The sequence below is a fragment of the Monodelphis domestica genome, chromosome 4 (assembly GCF_027887165.1).
Source record: "Monodelphis domestica isolate mMonDom1 chromosome 4, mMonDom1.pri, whole genome shotgun sequence".
Taxonomy (NCBI): Eukaryota; Metazoa; Chordata; class Mammalia; order Didelphimorphia; family Didelphidae; genus Monodelphis; species Monodelphis domestica.
In genome coordinates this window covers 102,271,644-102,290,715 of record NC_077230.1, presented here as the reverse complement: position 1 = coordinate 102,290,715, position 19,072 = coordinate 102,271,644, and the positions used below count along the sequence as shown (strand labels likewise).

Genomic DNA, 19,072 nt, shown 5'->3' with positions numbered 1-19,072 from the left:
AGTGGACCTTTAATGCCAGGCAAAGGAGTTTAGATTTTATATAAATAGGAAGTGAGGAATGATTGTGTTTTTTCATTAAGGCTGCATGTAATATGTTCAGAACTGTGCTTTAGGAAGATGAGTCTAACAGGAGTCTAGGGAGGATTAGAGAATGTTTTCAGGGGAACTATTGAACTCTTGCATTAGTTTAGACTAGAAGTAGTAAGAACTTGAACCAGGGTAGTACTTTGAATAATGGAGAAGAGGACAAATGCAAAAGAAATGTAAAAATAGAAAAAATTACGAAATTATTGGATTTTGGGGTTGTGAAAGAGGAAGGGGTTAAGAATGAATAATAGAATCTTAGTGTTAAAAGGGACTAAAGAGGTCACTGTATTTCAAATACCACTTAAACTCTCACTCTCAGCCAGTCTCTTTATGAAGCCCTTTAGTGATGAGAACTTATTCCCTTGGTATGCCAGTTTATTCTATTTCTGGACAGCTCTAATTAGAGCCACTTCCCTCTATATTGAAATGAAATTTGCCTGTGTACTTTCCACTCATTGATCCTACTTCTGTCATCTAGGATAAAGCAAATTGTCTAATTCTTCTACATAACAGTGCTTTAAATATTTGAGAATAACAAATCATGTTCTATCATCTCTTCTCCCCTTCATGTTTTCCAGGCTAAACATTCCCTGTTCTTTGAGTTTGACTTCATAAATCGTAATTTGCAACCTCCTCACCATTCTATGCCTTCAAGATATTATTCTGTTTGTCTTTGTCTCTTAAAATGCAGTGCCTCAAACTGAATGATTCCAGATATTGTTTAACCAAAACAGAGTATGTTGGGATGAGCCTTTTGTTTTAGACATTGGATTTCTAATATATTAAAGTAAATAGAGCTAGGATAGTTAAAAAGACCTCTAAGAAAACTCATTATAAGTATAGTAGTATCACTAGTTTCTGCCTCTTGTTTGAATACAAGTTCTCATTTCTTTTGATTTAAACTTAGTTGATAAATGCTTTTCATTAATTTAATAAATATGTTTTGTAGCCAAGTACACTATTCTGAAGATTAGCCCACCCTCTTTTGAGCTTCCTTTGCCCTAGTTGAATAGATTACATAGCTTCTGGTTGTTTGGAATATGGGCTTACCTAGGCTCCATGGAATATCAGCCATAAATGCTTTTGACTTCAAAATAGAGAAGCTAAAGTGAGAATTACTTAATATATTCAGTGAAATTTTTGGCTTTGATATATTTATTTGTATGATTTAGATTTTGAATATGTTAAATTTGATGTGCCAGTAAGACATCTAGGTAAAAGTTGTTGGTGATTCTTGGAAATGTTGGCCTGGAACTCAGGAGAAAAATTGAAACTAGAGATATAGATATAAAGTCATCCATATAGTGGAAATCATTGAATATATGAGTGGATGAGATTTTTAAGTGAAAATATATATAGAGAGAAGAGAGCTAAGAATGAATCCTTGTGAATTCCATCATTTAATAGGATGTAAGGAGTAAAAGAATCCAGGGAGTGCAGAGGGAGTGGTTAGAGATGTTAAAGGAAAACTGAGGTTACAGAAACAGAGAATTTCAAAAATAAGGATGTTAGCAGTGTCATAAGTAGCCAAGGATGATCAAGGGATGAGGACTGAGAAAATTGGGCTGTGTTCAGTTGCCCTTGGAATCTTTGATTTCTCATTTAATCAATTTCCACGTTGCCAATTTTATATGTAAACTTTCTTTTATCATTTTCTCTTATTTATATATTTTAAACAATTTTTAAAATATCCTAAAAGTGTAGTTTTTAAGATATTAGGAGATTATTCTTATATGGATTGAGAGGGGGTTTTTTTTTTTTGTGTGCTACTGTTAAATATTTAAGCCCAAACTAATTATTTTATATTTATTTTCAGGAACAGTTCGTATTTGGCATTCAAGCACCTACCGTCTGGAAAGCACATTAAACTATGGAATGGAGAGAGTGTGGTGTGTGGCCAGTCTCAGGGGCTCCAATAATGTTGCTTTGGGATATGATGAAGGCAGTATCATTGTTAAGGTAGTCTCCTATAATTATTCCACATAAGTCATTAAATTAGGGTGAAGCAGTGCCCCCCTTTTTTTTTAACATGATAGTTTTCCAACTCACTAATTTTGTTTAGATAGCATTTCTTCCAGTAAGCACTAAAATTTTAATGTGGAGGAAAGGAAATGAAGCACTCTGTTAAATGGAAAAAGAAATGGATGTTTTCTTTTTACTTTTCATTGCTAAGATTCATTCATTATTCTTCTAGCTTGGCCGAGAAGAGCCTGCTATGTCCATGGATGCCAATGGAAAGATTATTTGGGCAAAGCACTCTGAAGTCCAACAGGCCAATCTGAAAGCAATGGGAGATGCTGAAATTAAAGATGGAGAAAGATTGCCCCTTGCAGTCAAAGATATGGGAAGCTGTGAAATATATCCTCAGACCATTCAGCATAACCCTAATGGACGGTAAAACATGACTGCAATCTTTTTCCTTATTTCTACAGAATTATCGTATGAGATTTTGCATGTAATGATGTTCTCTCCTCTTTAGTTTGCCATTGTTTCATATATTGTCCCCACTGTCTCTTCCCCTCCTTTAGGACAGTAATCATGCCTCATATTTTGCACATGTCTGTTGTAATACCTAACAATGCTGGGGAAAATGGGGGGGTGGAAACCTGTTTTAGACTTAGGAACATGTGTCTTAGGAAAATATGTTGTGATTGTTGATTGTTCATTTGTGCTTTGATTTTGAGATTTTAATTTCTCTCATTTTTTCCAGACTAATCTGGGGTTAGAGAAATTCAGAGCGGTATAACATGTTCATTGTAATAGTAATTTATTATGAAGACTGAAGTATAAACTTGTCTTTAAATATTTTTAATACTTCATTGAAGAATACCTTTTGATACATATTTTGTTTTTATAATATTTTTTTAGTAATGAGATTTTCAATTTAATATCATTCCTTAAAGAGTATATCTTGTCTTTTTAGAATAAAATTATTTGAATATATCACATTTTGAATAATATCTTATAAAATGTTCATTTGGAAATATAATTTCAGTACTGATTTTTAATCATGCATTTATAAGTTTTCTAGGCACAGCATAATCCTGGGTGTCCTCTATATACTTAGCAAATATTGATTTAATTTAATTGCCCATTCTTTTTTTTTTATTTGATCTATTTTCTTTTTTTCCATAGTAGGAAGAGCAGGGTTACTACAATAAAATTTTATAGTTATTAGCTGCCTAGATCTCCTCTTAGGTTTGTTGTTGGGTTGTTTGTTTTTGTTTTTGTTTTTTTTAAAGTTGCTTTTGGTATCCATTAAGTGGTTTTAAAATGGAAAAAAAAAGTGAAACTAAATCATAACTGAAAAACCAGAGTTTAATTAGTCAATAAGCATATTACATGCTGAAAGTGTACCAAGCACTGTATTAGTATAATAAAAAGAAAGGCAAAAACAGTCTCTGCTCTAAAAAGACTTAGAAGATTGGGATAAATAAATAAGTACATAAAAGATATCTGTATATAGAGTAAATGAAAGGTAACCTTATAAGGGAAAGAAAACCTTAGTAGTTGGTGGGAAGGCCAATAAAGGCTCCGTACAGCAGAAGCCATTTTAAGAAGTGAAGGTGAAGAGGGAGATCATTCCAGGCACCAGTGCGTGCAGAGACTAGAGATAACAACAGTCAGAATGTCCTGTGTGAGCAACAACACTCAGCCAGTGACTAGGGAATAAGAAAATTGGAAAAGCAAGAGGTGACCTGATTGTGAAGAGCTTTAAAATGCTACAAGAGTAGATTTGATCACGTATTCATTTCTTTTTTCACAAAGTAAATTTCCTATTAAATCACCTGAGCATTATCCTTACTCACTTCTTTAATTCCTAGATTCGTTGTGGTGTGTGGTGATGGTGAATATATCATCTATACAGCAATGGCACTGAGAAACAAGAGCTTTGGTTCAGCGCAAGAGTTTGCCTGGGCTCATGATTCTTCAGAGTAAGTTTTGGCATCATAAGGTATACTGGTTAGTTGCTTCCCACATTTCTGTTCTGACTATTATACTGAAAAATTATATGAGGTCTCTTTTATGATCTTTGTCATTTTCCATGAAAAATTATATTTGATACCTCAAAACCACACACACACTTTCTCACAGACACATGCACACATAAAGCACACCTTTTCAGCCGAAGGGCTTCTTACTATAAAATTTAAAGAATGGTTACCATCTGTGTCAGTGAAACCTTGGGCTATGGAAGCTATGCATTTAAGTTCTAGCTTACTCATCCTGATGACATTCTTCACCAGTTTAAACTAAGTTCCTTTATTCTCCTCCCACCCCCTTTTTTTCTTTTAAAGTCTTATCTTGCATATTAGAACCAATATTTATTGGTTACCAGGCAGAATAGTGGTAAGGGCTAAACTGGGGTTAAGTGACTTGCCCAGGGTCACACAGTTTAGGAAATATCTGAGGTCAGACTTGAACAAAGGCCCTCCCATAGGCCTGACTCTCAGTTTCCCTGAACCACCTACATGTCCCAGGTCCTTTACTTTTTGATGGATTCTAGAGTAGGAACTGGTGTCTTTTAGAGCTTCTCCTCTGCTTCTGGAATGCTCTTCCTGACAATTCCCTTTTCCATGAACATTCAGCTTTTTAAGGAGGAGTAAAGGAAATAGGAAAGAAGAAATTTTATATAATTGGAATAAATGTTTACATAGCACCCACTGTATCACCAGTGTGCTTTACAAATATCTTTAAATGCTAGAAGAATAGATTTGATCACATATTCATTTCTTTTTTCACAAAGTATGTTACAAATTTCTCATTTGATCAAAATGTTTCCAGAATAAGCTTACTTTAATTTTTAATTAAATAACTTTGTGTTAATTTTTATTAAATCAAAAAAAATCAATAAAGGTAAACTTTTTCTTACTAACTACAACACTCTTAGAATTCTTTATTTTTTATGAAAAGGAGCACATAGTAGAAATTAATTCAAGTTAATTATTTTTCAAGGCCAAAATTTTGAAGATTTTTTTCCTGTGTTCTGAAAATATCCTTAAGAGATTGATGCCTTTCCATATCTCATAACTGTAGTGCCAGCTCTCCATGCATCTTCTAGTTCTTCATTTCTCAATTTGACCCATTAAATTTAAATTTTTATTTTATATTACTTTTTTTGATTAACAATAATTTATTTTTTTCTCCTTGCCCACTTGGAGAAAACCAAAAACCAAGAAAATCCCCAAACCTGTAACATACATAGCATTGAAGAAAATTCCCACATGTCCAAAAATGTATGTCTAAAATCTTCATCTTGTGTCTGTTGCTTTATCATTGGTCCTTGAAATTGGTCATTGAATTGATCAGAGTTCTTTAGGTCTTACAGATTTGTTTTTACATGTTCTTTTCATTGTATAAATTGTTTTCCTGGTCTATTCTCTTTATTCTGCATCAGTTCATACATGCCTTCCCAGATACCTATGAAACTATCCCCTTCATCATTTGTTATAGCATGATAGTATTCATATATATCATAATTTGTTCATCTCTACTACTACCAAAAATGCTGCTATAAATATTTATGTATATACGGATCTTTTCTTTCTTTCTTTGATCTGTTTTATGGGTATGTAGACCTGGAGTAGTATTGCTTGGTCAAAGGGTGTGTACAGTTTAGTGACTTTTTGAGAATAGTTCCAAATTGTTTTCCAAAATGGTTGTACCCTATTCACAGCTCTACTAACAGTGTATTAATGTGCCTGTTTTCCAGAAGCCCCTCCACCCATGCAGGATATTCAGTAAGATCACCAACTCTTTTGAGGGCATGTAGTGAAGGCACTTTCTTACTATCTGATGTAATTGGCAAATAAGAAATTTGACTGGCATAAATCTTTCTAATTAGGCAACAAAATCTATTCAGCTACACCTTACTGTATAACTAGTTATTGAAGTATATAAATAGTTGACTTCTCTCAAACAAAACACATGTGGTTCAGAAATACTGCTGATATTTTACGTGGGCAATTTGCCCTAAGAAGCATTAAATACTTAAGTTCTTGGAATTTTTTTTTATCCCTTTTTCCAGGTATGCAATAAGAGAAAGCAACAGTGTAGTGAAGATATTTAAGAACTTTAAAGAAAAAAAATCATTTAAGCCTGATTTTGGAGCTGAAGGTGAGTTTTGTTTGTGTTCTATAGATATGTCTTTTTATGTTCTAGAAAACTTAACCATTAAATTTTTTTTTTAAACAAACCCTTTTATTCTTTGTAGGTATCTATGGAGGTTTCTTATTGGGAGTCAGATCTGTAAATGGTTTAGCATTCTATGACTGGGAAAACACAGAACTGATACGCAGAATTGAAATTCAGCCCAAACATGTAAGTTTTACTTCAGAGCTACTTTCTGAAATACATATCTTTGTAGCAACTCAAGCCTTTTGAGCATAAAGAATGCCTTCATATGCATGTCTTTCTCTCCCAGTGGGGCTAGTACAGTGCTATATATCCTGGAGTTGTTTGATAAATATTGATAATGGGGATAAAATGTGGATTTTGCAATAATTTTGAGAATAGTATACAATACAAGGTGCTATCCACATTATGAAGTAACTTCAGAATTTATTTTTTATTACTTTCTTTTTAAATAAATCACAGACTTTGAGATATCACAGGATCATAGAACTTAGAGGTAGAAGGGGAGGTTGTCTAGTCCAGATATGTCAGATGGGTCATAGCCCACAAAATTCCTGAGGGGTCAAATCAGATGAAAATGCAATTGGGAAATATTGTAAAAATAAATAAAAATACAGTAAAATATGGATAATATTACATTTTAAAATTAAGTCAGAATACAGCCCACAAGGATTTTTATGTATGAATTAGTGTTCCCTATTTCTTTTTGAGTTTAGTAGCAATGATGAAGTCCCTTCCCTAACATGTTCTGAAATCTATTCTTTAATATTCCTTAGAGATAGCCATTTAGCCTCTACTTACATTCCTTCAGAGATCACTAATCATTATAGTGTACTTTATTTTTGACAGCTTTAATTGTTAAAAAGACGTTTGTTACATAAATAGTCTGCCTCTTTGTACTTTGTCCTATGGGTCTTGATTTTGACTTTTTAAATAACACAAATAAACATATTTCCTTTTTGGTGTAATATACTTCTATTTAAAAGTAGCTATGATTTCTCCCTTTAATTAATCGTCTTTTCTCTAGGCTAAACATTTTTTTACCTCTTACCACCACCACCACCACCAGTTCCCAAATTTTCAAGATTTTAAAATAACCAGAAAGGATTTATATTCTCAGAATCTTAAAGTGAAAGAGTCTTTTAAGAATTAATAATGGGGGGCAGCTAGCTGGTTCAGTGGTTTGAGAGCCAGGCCCAGAGATGGGAAGTCCTGGGTTCAAATCTCACATTAGATGCTTCCTATCTGTGACCTTTGGTAAATCATCTAAACAACCCTTCCCCCTCCCCCATTGTCTACCCCTTATCACTTCTCTACCTTGGAACCAATACATACTATTGAGTCTAAAATGTAGGTAAGAGTTTAAGGAAAAAAATGAATGTTATCAATTGCTTCTGTACAAAACTCCACAATCATTGTTTTTTATTTTGTAGATCTTTTGGTCTGACTCTGGTGAGCTGGTCTGCATTGCCACTGAGGAATCATTCTTTATCCTTAAGTATCTATCTGAAAAAGTTTTAGCTGCACAGGAAACACATGAGGGAGTTACTGAAGATGGCATTGAAGATGCTTTTGAGGTAAATGCAGTTAAAATTGGGATGAAGTTAATAATAGAACTACAGTTATATTTTTAGAATGCTGCATATTCTTATAATAAGGCAAACCTTAGGTGCTTTTAGCACTTTTATCATAAATTTTGTTAGCATTAAAAATAGCCAGTTTTAAGCTTGTCAAGAAAGCTTTTGACTTAGGGACTAAATTTTTAAAATACATATATCTAAAAAGAGACTCAGGAGTCTTTGAGATAAAAAACGTTGGTACTAATTCTTACATTTTGCAATTCAGTAACTTGAAATAATTTTGGTTTTAAAAGGACATGTTGCCATAATAACTTGGATAAATACAAATTTACATAGCAAATCATGCTAACCTCAGGATTGTAACAAATCTAAAAATCATCTGACCCAACCCTTACCTGAGCAGAAATCCCTTCTACATTATTTTTGACAAGTTGTCATATAGTCTTTGTTGAAGAATTCCAATCCTGAGGAAGTCACGATCTTTTAAGATGAATCTTTCCATTTTTGTATAGTTCTAATTATTGGGAAGTTTTTTTTAAGAAGTATATCAAGGCGTGTAATACCTGTACTCTTCTGTAGCTACCATAAATTGCTCATAGTTCTGTTTTTTAGAGCCAGTTAAACAAGTCTAATGTCTCTTGTATGTGACTTCCATTCACATACTTGAATCACAGATTCTTCTTATTATCAGAAGAGACCTTTGAGGCCATCAGAACCAAATTGTTACTAAACAAGCATTCTCTCTACAAGATATATGTAGTTATCCAGACTTTGCTTGAAGACTACCAGTAAAGAACTCAGTTCTTCTAGTGGACAGCACTTTTTGACAGGTGTAATTGCAAGGAAGCTTTTCTTTATGTCAAACCTAATTTGAGTTTGCTGCTTTTTTGTTTTTCCTATTTCTGTCCTCTGGGGGCAAGCTAAACAAGTTAATCCCTCATTGACTGGACAACCCTTTATTAAAGAAATGCAAAGGGGTCTAGGTGAGATATTGAATACTGCTAGATGGAAATATAGTAGCCTTTTCATAGAAAAACTATTCTGATTTCTTATACATTTGGTAATTTAAATTATAACCTTGTCCAAATAGTGGCCTTAAAAATCACAAATTTGCTAGAAGTCATTATTTTTAAAAAAATGAAGGAAGAGAAATAAGAGTAGAAACTGAGAATGCCATGAATTTGAAATACCAATTTCCTAAAGTGCTTATTTTCACCTCATTATTAAACATCCTTTTGATAGACTATTGGTTTGGGTTGGACTGGAGTGCTTGGGTTTTTTTCATCTTAAAGGTATTTCTAATATTTGATATTAGTGATTTAATTTATTTTTCTTCTTCAGGTCCTTGGGGAGATTCAGGAGATTGTCAAAACAGGGCTGTGGGTAGGCGATTGCTTTATTTACACAAGTTCTGTAAACCGATTAAATTATTACGTTGGAGGAGAAATAGTCACCATTGCCCATTTGGACAGGTAGCTATTCTAGTGTTTCTGCTTGCCTTTATATCTTAAGCAGTATGGATCTGTTTTTAAAGCTCAATGTTTAAATATGACTTTTCATTGACTTTGCCATCTACTAGTTGCTATCTTGATTTTTCACGTCAAGAGAGGCATAGCTTTTAAAGATTTTGTGACTTGGCTACTGTCTTAACTAGCATTGATTAATTACATGAAGTGATTTTGAATTACAGATGTTTTTAAAGAGTTAAATTAATCACTATTTTTGCTTTAGAACAATGTACCTGCTGGGTTATATTCCTAAGGACAACAGACTTTATCTGGGTGATAAGGAGCTGAACATTGTTAGTTATTCCTTGTTGGTGTCCGTGTTAGAATATCAGACAGCTGTAATGAGGAGAGACTTTAGCATGGCTGACAAAGTCCTCCCTACCATTCCAAAAGAACAGAGGACCAGAGTTGCCCACTTCCTGGAAAAACAGGCAAGTAGACCTAATTTATTTATGAAGTACAAGGATGCTAATAGCAGTGTAGGTAGAATGTGAGCTCCTTACAAAGCAGGGGTAGTTTTGGTTTAGGTTTTCCAACCTGCTCACAATTTTGCATTTAAGTACTTTTAAAATGTTGAATTGTGTGTATGCAAAAGTTTGTTTCATTACAGTTTTTTCTAAATATATTAGAGCAATTCTAAAAACAGAATTCTTTTCTGTTAGTTTAAGCCATTTTTGTAGTACTCATACCAAAACTCATTTGATAACAGTAGTCATGATAAAATCTTTATAACCCTTTGCCTTCTTAATAAAATGCTAGGATCTTTCATTCAGTGCTTTACCTTCTGTTAGCATCTTTTCTGCTGTGTAGGTAGAATAGGATAGATGATTTTCATGTCTCGTATATATTTTCTATTCTTAATACATCTGGTTTATAAATGTTGATTTCTAACTATCTTACATAAGTAGCCAGTAATGTCATTAGAAAGATGCAGGGACTCAGATAATCATCACAAAAACTCACCTTAAAGTAATTTATATTTAGCTTTTGAATGTATTGTTATACTTATATATATGAATACAAGTATGTTTTTCCTTTCAGTTCAAAACAGCCAAAATTATGAAGCAACACTAAAGATTCAAATATAGGAGAAATTAGCAAACTATTCCCAATTCTCTATTCCAGCCACTTAGACTACTGCTTATCCTATGTCCTTAAGATACTCTGTCACACACCAACCTGAGCAGAGTTGGCCTTATTATAACCTACCTCAGTCTTCTTAGGGATAAAACATAATGCTAAACATTTAAGACTATAAATATTTTTTGGTTTGGGCTGTGGAAAATAAGTAGACATTTTCTTTAAAAGACCATTCCTGTTAGCTGAGGCTGGTATGAGAGGAGGAGACTGTATACCCCTAACCTTCAGACTATACTGTAAATTGAAAGGCATGATGTCAACAGGAGACTCCAGTGACATAGGTGTGATGTTCCTTGATCGTCATAAGGAGGTTAAAGCAAAATTTACCACAGATAATTGGAAGTAGCCACACATACTATCTTTGTTTTTCCCATTCTCTGCCACTAGTGGCCTATATGTTTTTGGACAAATCACCTTTTCTCCAGGACTCAATTTCATTGTGTGCAAAACGGGATTTTGACTGGCTGGCTAAGTGCGTCCCAGCCCAGTTTGTACCATAGACAGCTAAGATGTCTAAATTCTCTGTGTCTGCATAATCCAAAGATTGGGGATACAAGAATTAGGAAATTGAAGATCTGCGAGTTAAAGAAATAGTATACAGAGAATGTGTGTTGGGTTTTGGTTTGTTTTTTTAAGTTCGTAGATTTTGCAAAACACACATGTATGGTCTTTCATTGATCTAGGGCTTCAAACAGCAAGCTCTTGCAGTATCTACAGATCCTGAACATCGATTTGAGTTGGCTCTTCAGCTTGGAGAGTTAAAAATTGCATACCAGTTGGCAGTAGAAGCAGAGGTAAATATTAATTATTCTTGGTTTACATTTTAAATTTTCTGTTTTATCAATTAGATTGATCCATAATTTCTGACAGTAATTGCCATTAAAAATTGTACAGGGGGCAGCTGGGTAGCTCAGTGGATTGAGAGCCAGGCCTAGAGACGGGAGGTCCTAGGTTCAAATCTGGCCTCAGACACTTCCCAGCTGTGTGACTCTAGGCAAGTCACTTAACCCCCATTGCCTAACCCTTACCACTCTTATGCCTTGGAAACAATACACAGTATTGATTCCAAGATAGAAGCTAAGGGTTTTTAAAAAATTATACATAAAATTGTGCACATATATATATATATATGTATATGTATACATATACATATATATGTATATATATACATAAAATAAATATATTACTCTCTTTGTTAAATAAAGCATTCCAAAAATTCCATTTTTGTCAAAAAAAAACTTCTCTAAAAAATCTGTGATCCCATTGATTTGAAAGTTACCTCTATTGATGCAGATCACAACACAGTTTGTATTGACTGGCATCCAGATCCTCCCATAAATTCTTCTCAAGAGGTCCATCCAATGTGCTAGAGGGCTTCTTTACTTTCTTTAAAAATTAATTTTTTTAATTATGAACATAAAAACTATGAGTGTAAAAAGGAGCATTCCTATATACATAGCAGTAAAGAAAAGAAATAGTATTAAATCAAATGTTTGAATTATTGCCATCTAATTACTTAGGAAATTCTGTTAAATGACTTTAGGCTGAATAATTACAAAATAAAAATAGACTCTTGATTATTCATACATCAATGAATCTTGTTTTGCATATTTGAATGAATTTTATGTATATGAATACTTTTGATTTATTATGTTTTAGTTTAATCATTCTTCAGATTACTATATATGGCTTAACAAACAAATCAAAATGTACACAAATTTGTCTTCATTCCCATTATAGATTAATGGATCAAGTGTTGTGATGGCGAGTTAAATATTTTTTTCTAAAGGCAGTATCTTTTCCTTTCAGTCAGAACAGAAGTGGAAACAACTTGCCGAACTTGCCATTAGTAAATGCCAATTTGGCTTAGCCCAGGAGTGTTTGCACCATGCACAAGATTATGGGGGTTTGTTGCTTTTGGCCACTGCATCAGGAAATGCTAGTATGGTGAATAAACTAGCAGAGGGCGCTGAGAGAGATGGCAAGAACAATGTGGCATTTATGAGCTATTTTCTACAGGGAAAGTAAGTACTGAACAAAGAGATAATTACATTAACTTAAAACAATTAAGTGTAAATCTATTTTGCATATTTTTTTTCCTGAAAAAGTAAAGTGAGGGAACATTGGGAATTTATGGGGTAAAGAGTGAAGGTAGTGTAATAATGGGGTTGTGTTGAGAGAGAGAAGAAAGGGGGAAAATGGAGTCTTCCCTCCCTCAAGGCATGGACAAAGGAGGAGGAGATGGTGTTATGATTAAGTCAAGAGATAGAAGGAGGGTGAGTCTATTTTTCCACCCTTTAATCTTCACTGGTTATGGCCCCTCACTGTGTCTGCTTTTTTTTTTTTTAAACCCTTACCTTCTGTCTTAGAGTCAATACTGTGTATTGTTAGAGTTAAAATAGTTTTGAGTGTTAAATAGTTGTAAATAAGAGAGTGGGAGCCATAAATTGTTAGATTATTAAAATGTTTGGGGAGCAAGGGAAATATATAACAATTATGACCGCTGAAATATGTTTTCTACTGTGTCTTGGTTTTATATAAATATAAGATGGTCTCCAGGGAATATATTCCCAATTTATGAATATGCCCAAGCCAACTGGGTTTTATAGAGAAATTTAATTTATAATACACTGATTAATCAATAGAAAAAGAGAGAAAGGAAGAAAGGAATAAGAATGAATAAATCAGTCAGTTGGTTTTATCATTCACCCAAGATCTCTCTAGGTAAGGCTTCTCATGCCAACCTCAGGCTCCACCTTCAAGAGAGCCTCCTTTCAAGAAATGTTTCCAGAGAATTCTCCTCCTGACTCCTCCTGAGTTCTTCCACTGCCTCCTTCAAGACCTCTCCAGGAGCTCTCCCTCCAGGACCTCTCTCCTCTCAGACTCCTTTCAGAGCATCCACCTCCTCAGTCCTCCTTCAGAGCCAAACCTCTCTCCTCCTTCTGAGCAACCTTCCTCTTCCCTAGTCCTCAGACCCCGCTATCTTTTAAGCCCACAATCTAAGTTCCCTCCCCTCAGTTCTCACATCTACCAATCACTGTCAATGTCTCCCCTGTGCCAATGGTGGCTCTAGCTTAACCCAGGACCACCCAGAGGTGTGGCCCCTTTGCACATATCTGTTGAAGGTCATATTCTCAAATAATTAAATCTTGATCTTTGCTGCAGCCCTTCCTAAATCCTGTTACTCTGAGTAGGGTGGAGATTATAAATTCCAAGACCTGGTTCTGTCATTCCAAGTATCTCTATTGTATCAATTCTAAAATCAATCATGACTCAACTTCCTGTTCTATGCTTAAGCATAGGTCAAAGCCCTTTCCATTGTTTAGCAAAAGGTTTCTGTCCTAAAGTAGTCTTAAGTAGGGAGGAGAAGGATCCTCCCATGCCAAGGGGTTTCACATTCCAATAGAGTTCTTACTATCAGTAGGAAATTTTTTCAAGTATGATATTTCCCAATGGGGAAATTTCCAACATTCATAAGTCTAAGAAATTTTAAGGTTTACAGTATTGGCTCTAAGACAGAAGAGTGGTCAGGACTAGACAATGGGGGTTAAGTGACTTGCTTAGGGTCACACAGCTGGGAAGTGTTTGAGGCCAGATTTGAACCTAGGACCTCCCATCTCTAGGCCTGGCTCTCAATCCACTGAGCTACCCAGCTGCCCCCTATTGCCAGGCTCTTTTTAAATAATAAACTCCTTCCTTCTAGGTAGAGCGAGAGGTTACTTCTCTCCCCCCTCAACTATGACTGCCCTTTACTGAGGCTTGAGTCAGTTAAAGGGTTTGATAACAGGTTTATTCTATAAAACAAAGATGAAGGACAAGGTTGAAGTGGATGGTGGATTGGGTTTAAAAGGAAAGAGGGAGGAAGGGATCTCCATCTAGATAAACCCTTCCCCCAGAATTAGGCAACTCATGTTTGGTGACCTGAGCCCCTGAGGAGGGGTTCAGAGCAGTGAACCCTGACTTTTGGCACAGCACAGAAAGTGTCTTAAGTTCAGGGTAAAGAGAGATTGTGACAGGTCTTCTTGTGAACTACTTCCTTCTTCAGGTCTTTGTCCATTTGTTTATCTGGGAGGATAGGGATCCTGTTTCAGGGAGAGAAAGGTTTCTGGGACCAAGATCTAGTCAAAAAATGGACTTTCTCCTTAGCAGGTCTTAGTCAAGAGAGCAGAAACAACTGACTCTCTCAGGCTTTTTTCTTTCAGAGTTCCTAACCTTCTCTTTATGCCCAACCCATGCTGCTGATGGAATCCTTGCAGCTCCACCAGGCTTTCCTTCCAAAAGTCTCTGGATTTTCTCTCTTTCACAGTAGGAGGGACAAAGCTCCATGAGCCCCACTCACCATCTTTAGGAGGTGTAGGTGTCTTTACTCAGTAAATCTGTGTGTATATTTGGACTGCATTAATGAGCTATAGGGTATTCAGGAAGGCTTTAGATAAAGCAGAAGTTCTTAACCTAAGGTATATAAACTTGTTTTTTAAAAATATTTTGATAATTCTGTTTCAGTATATTGGTTTCTCTTACAAGCCTATGTCTTTTTTTTTATGCATTTAAAAATATTATGAGAAAGGAACCATGTGCTTCACCAAACTGCTAGAGGGTTCCTTGACACACAAAAGAAGGTTTAGAATCCTTGCATTAGAGGAAGAATTTTTAAAATTCAAAACTCAAACAATCCAATTAGAGGCAGTTTGTATGCAGTGGATAGAATGTTGGGTCTATAGTCAGGAAGACCCAAGTTCAAATTCATCTTGGAACACAAACTAGTTGTAAGACCTGGACAAATCTCTCAAGTTGAGTTGTCTGGAAAAGTCTTAATTTTGTTTTGCTTTCATTTATTTATTTGTTTGTTTATTCATTCATTCATTTATTTATTTATTTTGGGGCTGAAAATAGCCAGATGAGTTTTTTTATCCACTCACATCTGATGGTTCAAAACTTACCTAACATCTCATGTTTTTAAGTTATTGATTCAGTTATTATTGTAAGCAAAATTATTTGAAATGCTAAGTCTACTTTTTTTAATATGTGAACTATCAGTATTGCTTTGTTTAATTCTTGGTACCATTCAAATTTCTTCTTTTTAGGCTTGAGTCTTGTCTGGAACTCTTGATTAGAACTGGACGTTTGCCTGAAGCTGCTTTCTTAGCTCGGACATATTTACCAAGCCAGGTTTCAAGGTACCAATCTTTTAACTTGAGGAAGAAATGTTTCAAGGGATAATAGGCAAGAAAGCTGCTAAGTTTGTTTTTGCTTCTTCTATTACAGGGTAGTCAAACTGTGGAGAGAGAATCTCTCGAAAGTCAATCAGAAAGCAGCTGAATCCCTTGCCGATCCCACAGAGTATGAAAATCTTTTCCCTGGGTTGAAAGAAGCCTTTATTGTTGAAGAATATGTGAAGGAAACCCATACAGCCCTTCGACCTGCAAAAGAATATCCACTTGTCACTGTGAGTATTTAAAAGACAGTTTTATGGTTTAATTTAGCAAGAATCTGAGCTTAATACTTTGCAGTTATGACTTTTTTATTAGACATTTCTGGGATATAGGATTTTTAAAATGCAAATGTCAATATGATGTAATTCAGCCTTTTCTTTTTTGAATTATAAATTAGGCTCTTAGATTTCCTTTGATTATAGAATATTCCATACTTATTGTGCTCTTATTCTGTGATAGCCAAATGAAGAAAGAAATGTGACAGAAGAAGCTAAAGGCTTTCAACCCTCAGGAATTCTGATGACCCAGGTGAGCAACATATTTTGAAGTTAGTAGAGCATTGTATGTTGCTTTTCCTATCGTATGTTACATATAAGAGAATGCAACACAGTTAATAGTTTTTGCTGATATATTCAGTATTCCATATCCATAGTTTTTCATCTGGGGGCAGGGAGGGTGATCCAGTTTTTTTTTTTTAATCTATTTTGGGCCAGATTTTAGTCATTAATATTATAGAGCATTCATTTTGGTTTTTGGTTCTTTGTTGTAAGCTATTATATATGTTGTTTTCCTGGTTCTGCTTCATTCTATATCAATTCTTATGTCTTCCCATGCTTTATTGTTTCTTACTCCATTGCATTTATCTGCCAGTTTGTCTTGCCATTCCTCAGTTATTGAGCATCTACTTTGCCTCTAGTTCAAGATGAAGTTTTTTTAAACCCTTACCTTCCATCTTAGCATCAGTACTGTGTATTGGGTTCCAAGGCAGAAGAGTGATAAAGGCTAGGCAATGGGGTTTAAGTGGCTTGCCCAGGGTCACATAGCTAGGAAGTATCTGAGACCTGACTTGAACCCAGGACCTCCTGTCTTTAGGATTGGCTTTCAAAACAATGAGCCACCTAGTTGCCCCCCCTCAAGATAAATTATTAATGGGCAATTTTTTTCCTCTGTATTTTGTATTTGATAAATGATTTCACCTTGCATTATCACTTTTTTCACCCTTGTTTTTTAATCTTTGTTATGAAGGATTGCTCAGTTTTTGAGAAATGAAGGGAATAGAGAGGATGGTGACACAAAAACAAAAAAAGTCAGTAAAATTTAAGAAAGCAAAAACTTATAAATTCCAGTTCTTTAATCTTATTTCAACAAATGAATCTTGAAGATCTAAAGGCCAAAAATAAAGTAGTTTCTGCCCTGAAGGAACTTAAGTTCTTTGAGGAAGGAGGGGGAAATATATATATACAATTTGAGGAGGGAAAGAATACCTCTAAGTAAAGGCTCCAGAGAAGGCTTTGTATAGGAGGAAGCTACTATAAAAATATAAATATTCTAAAGTGGAGATGGGGTGAGGAACGTATTTCCTGACAACCTTTGTGAACACATGGAGACAGAAGATAGCATGCAGAATTTTAGTTTGGTTAGCTTATAGTATATATTAGAGGAAATGACTGGAGCCAAATTGTGGAGTGCCTTAAATGCTAGGCTGAGGAGTTTTCACTTGAGCCATTTGGGATCTCCTGATAGTTTTTGAACAGAGTAGAATGTATGCCAGACTTGAACCTTAGCAAGATTATCTTAACAGAAGCAAGGGAATTGGGAAGTAAATAGTTGAAATGAGATGATGTGAAGGTTAAATTTAATGGTTAGATGCAGTTTATTTACCGAAATAGAGGGGAAATGATAAAGTTGAGAATTGTGAAAAAGATTAGAGAAAATACTCATACTAGTCCTTAGCCATGACAGCCAGATGCAGCCTCCTCCAAGATGGAAGCTAGTCTCTTAGGAAACTAAGGAGTCAGCCTTTTCACTCAGCCAACCAGTCCAGGAGTCAGAGTCTAAGTTGAAGTCACAATCCACACTGCAGTCTCCAATGAAATTCCCTTGAAGACTATTTCCAAGAAGCATTCTCCATGAGATTCAACTTTACCAGATTGCCAGCCCAAGGATTTTGTGGATTTTATGGTGGTTTCCTATCCCCGCCCCTCTTCATAGGGGCCAATCACAGTTTCCAAAATTGTTACACCTCTCATCCTCAGAAGGTGGCAACTTATCAAAGGCATCTGAAGGTCAATTTCTCATCAAAAAAGTTTATCGTTTCTGTGGAGTGAACTCTTAAAAGAATTCATAAATTTTTGACTGTTTGAGTTAGAAAAAGGGGTGGGGCTCTTCCAAGTATCTTACTGGCTTCTCACCTCTCTCCTCCTAGGAGTAAGAGTTTGTGAACTTCCCTTACTTTAGGGTTAAGTATGGGTGTATTTGCTTTTGTTGATTTAATTCAAAAGTAGACAAAAGAGTTAATCCTGTCTTCAGTCTAGTGATGTACTATGTAAGGGTACTTAAGTTATTGTTATTCCAAAGTGTTAACTTCAACTAGGCAAAGAGAACAAAGGACTCCCTTTTCACTAGTGCAAACTCAGAATAGACAAAGAGAACCAAAAATTTCCTTTCATAATGATGAGGACCTGAACTAGACTAGGGGCCATGTGAGCAAAAGGAGGATAAATCTAAGAAATATTCTGGAAACAGGAAAGAAAACCCCCAAACAATGTGGCAACTAATTACATACTACTTTTACATAAATCACAAGTGAGGTTGCATATTTGTGTGACTGGGAGGATATTGTTTTTTGTTTTTGCAAAAGAAATAGGGATGTTTGAAGAAAATGATATGTGGATTAGAGGAGAAAAATAATGAATTCTTTCACTTTGTCTTGTTTTTCATTTTCTTTTAACAATCTTATAGGGTTGTTGAGAAGGAAGAGCTTTGCAAAGCTAAAGATATTACAGAAATAATTATTATTTTTTTCAACACCATTTCTGCTTTTGCTTCAAGGAATTTGATGAAGAGGAACCAACTTCTCCTGCTCCAGTCATAGTGAATGCAATTCCAGCAAGTTCAGAACCAGTCCCAACTACAAAAGAGGAAAAGGTATGCTATAGTTCCCCAATCTCCCAGTTCTGTGGGTTAGCCTATCCCAGCCAGACCTGCTGCCCTCCATCCTTCTGTGGGACATGATTACTCATTACTGCCTCATTTAGTTAGGTGACTCTGCTAGGGACCCTAGACCTTCCAGAACATCAACAGCATAGTTCATTATATCTGGAAATGGATAGAAGAAGCTGTATAAAGTTTTTCCTTGCCAAAATATAGTTGATTTGAAATATGGAGTGTCAACATGGAATCTCAAAAC

At 35.1% G+C, this 19,072-nt stretch overlaps 1 protein-coding gene across 1 annotated transcript in view; it reads left to right on the top strand.

Moving 5' to 3' along the window:
* Window positions 1–19,072, top strand: part of COPB2 (COPI coat complex subunit beta 2) — a 40,942-nt gene that overhangs the window by 17,161 nt on the left and 4,709 nt on the right. Inside the window, exons 8-21 of the mRNA XM_001375887.4 lie at window positions 1,904–2,046; window positions 2,282–2,481; window positions 3,912–4,022; window positions 6,116–6,204; window positions 6,302–6,408; window positions 7,656–7,799; window positions 9,144–9,274; window positions 9,534–9,741; window positions 11,134–11,244; window positions 12,260–12,474; window positions 15,535–15,627; window positions 15,716–15,896; window positions 16,123–16,191; window positions 18,715–18,810. Coding sequence (XP_001375924.3) covers window positions 1,904–2,046; window positions 2,282–2,481; window positions 3,912–4,022; window positions 6,116–6,204; window positions 6,302–6,408; window positions 7,656–7,799; window positions 9,144–9,274; window positions 9,534–9,741; window positions 11,134–11,244; window positions 12,260–12,474; window positions 15,535–15,627; window positions 15,716–15,896; window positions 16,123–16,191; window positions 18,715–18,810 — 1,898 coding nt within the window. The remainder of the gene's footprint in view (window positions 1–1,903; window positions 2,047–2,281; window positions 2,482–3,911; window positions 4,023–6,115; window positions 6,205–6,301; window positions 6,409–7,655; window positions 7,800–9,143; window positions 9,275–9,533; window positions 9,742–11,133; window positions 11,245–12,259; window positions 12,475–15,534; window positions 15,628–15,715; window positions 15,897–16,122; window positions 16,192–18,714; window positions 18,811–19,072) is intronic.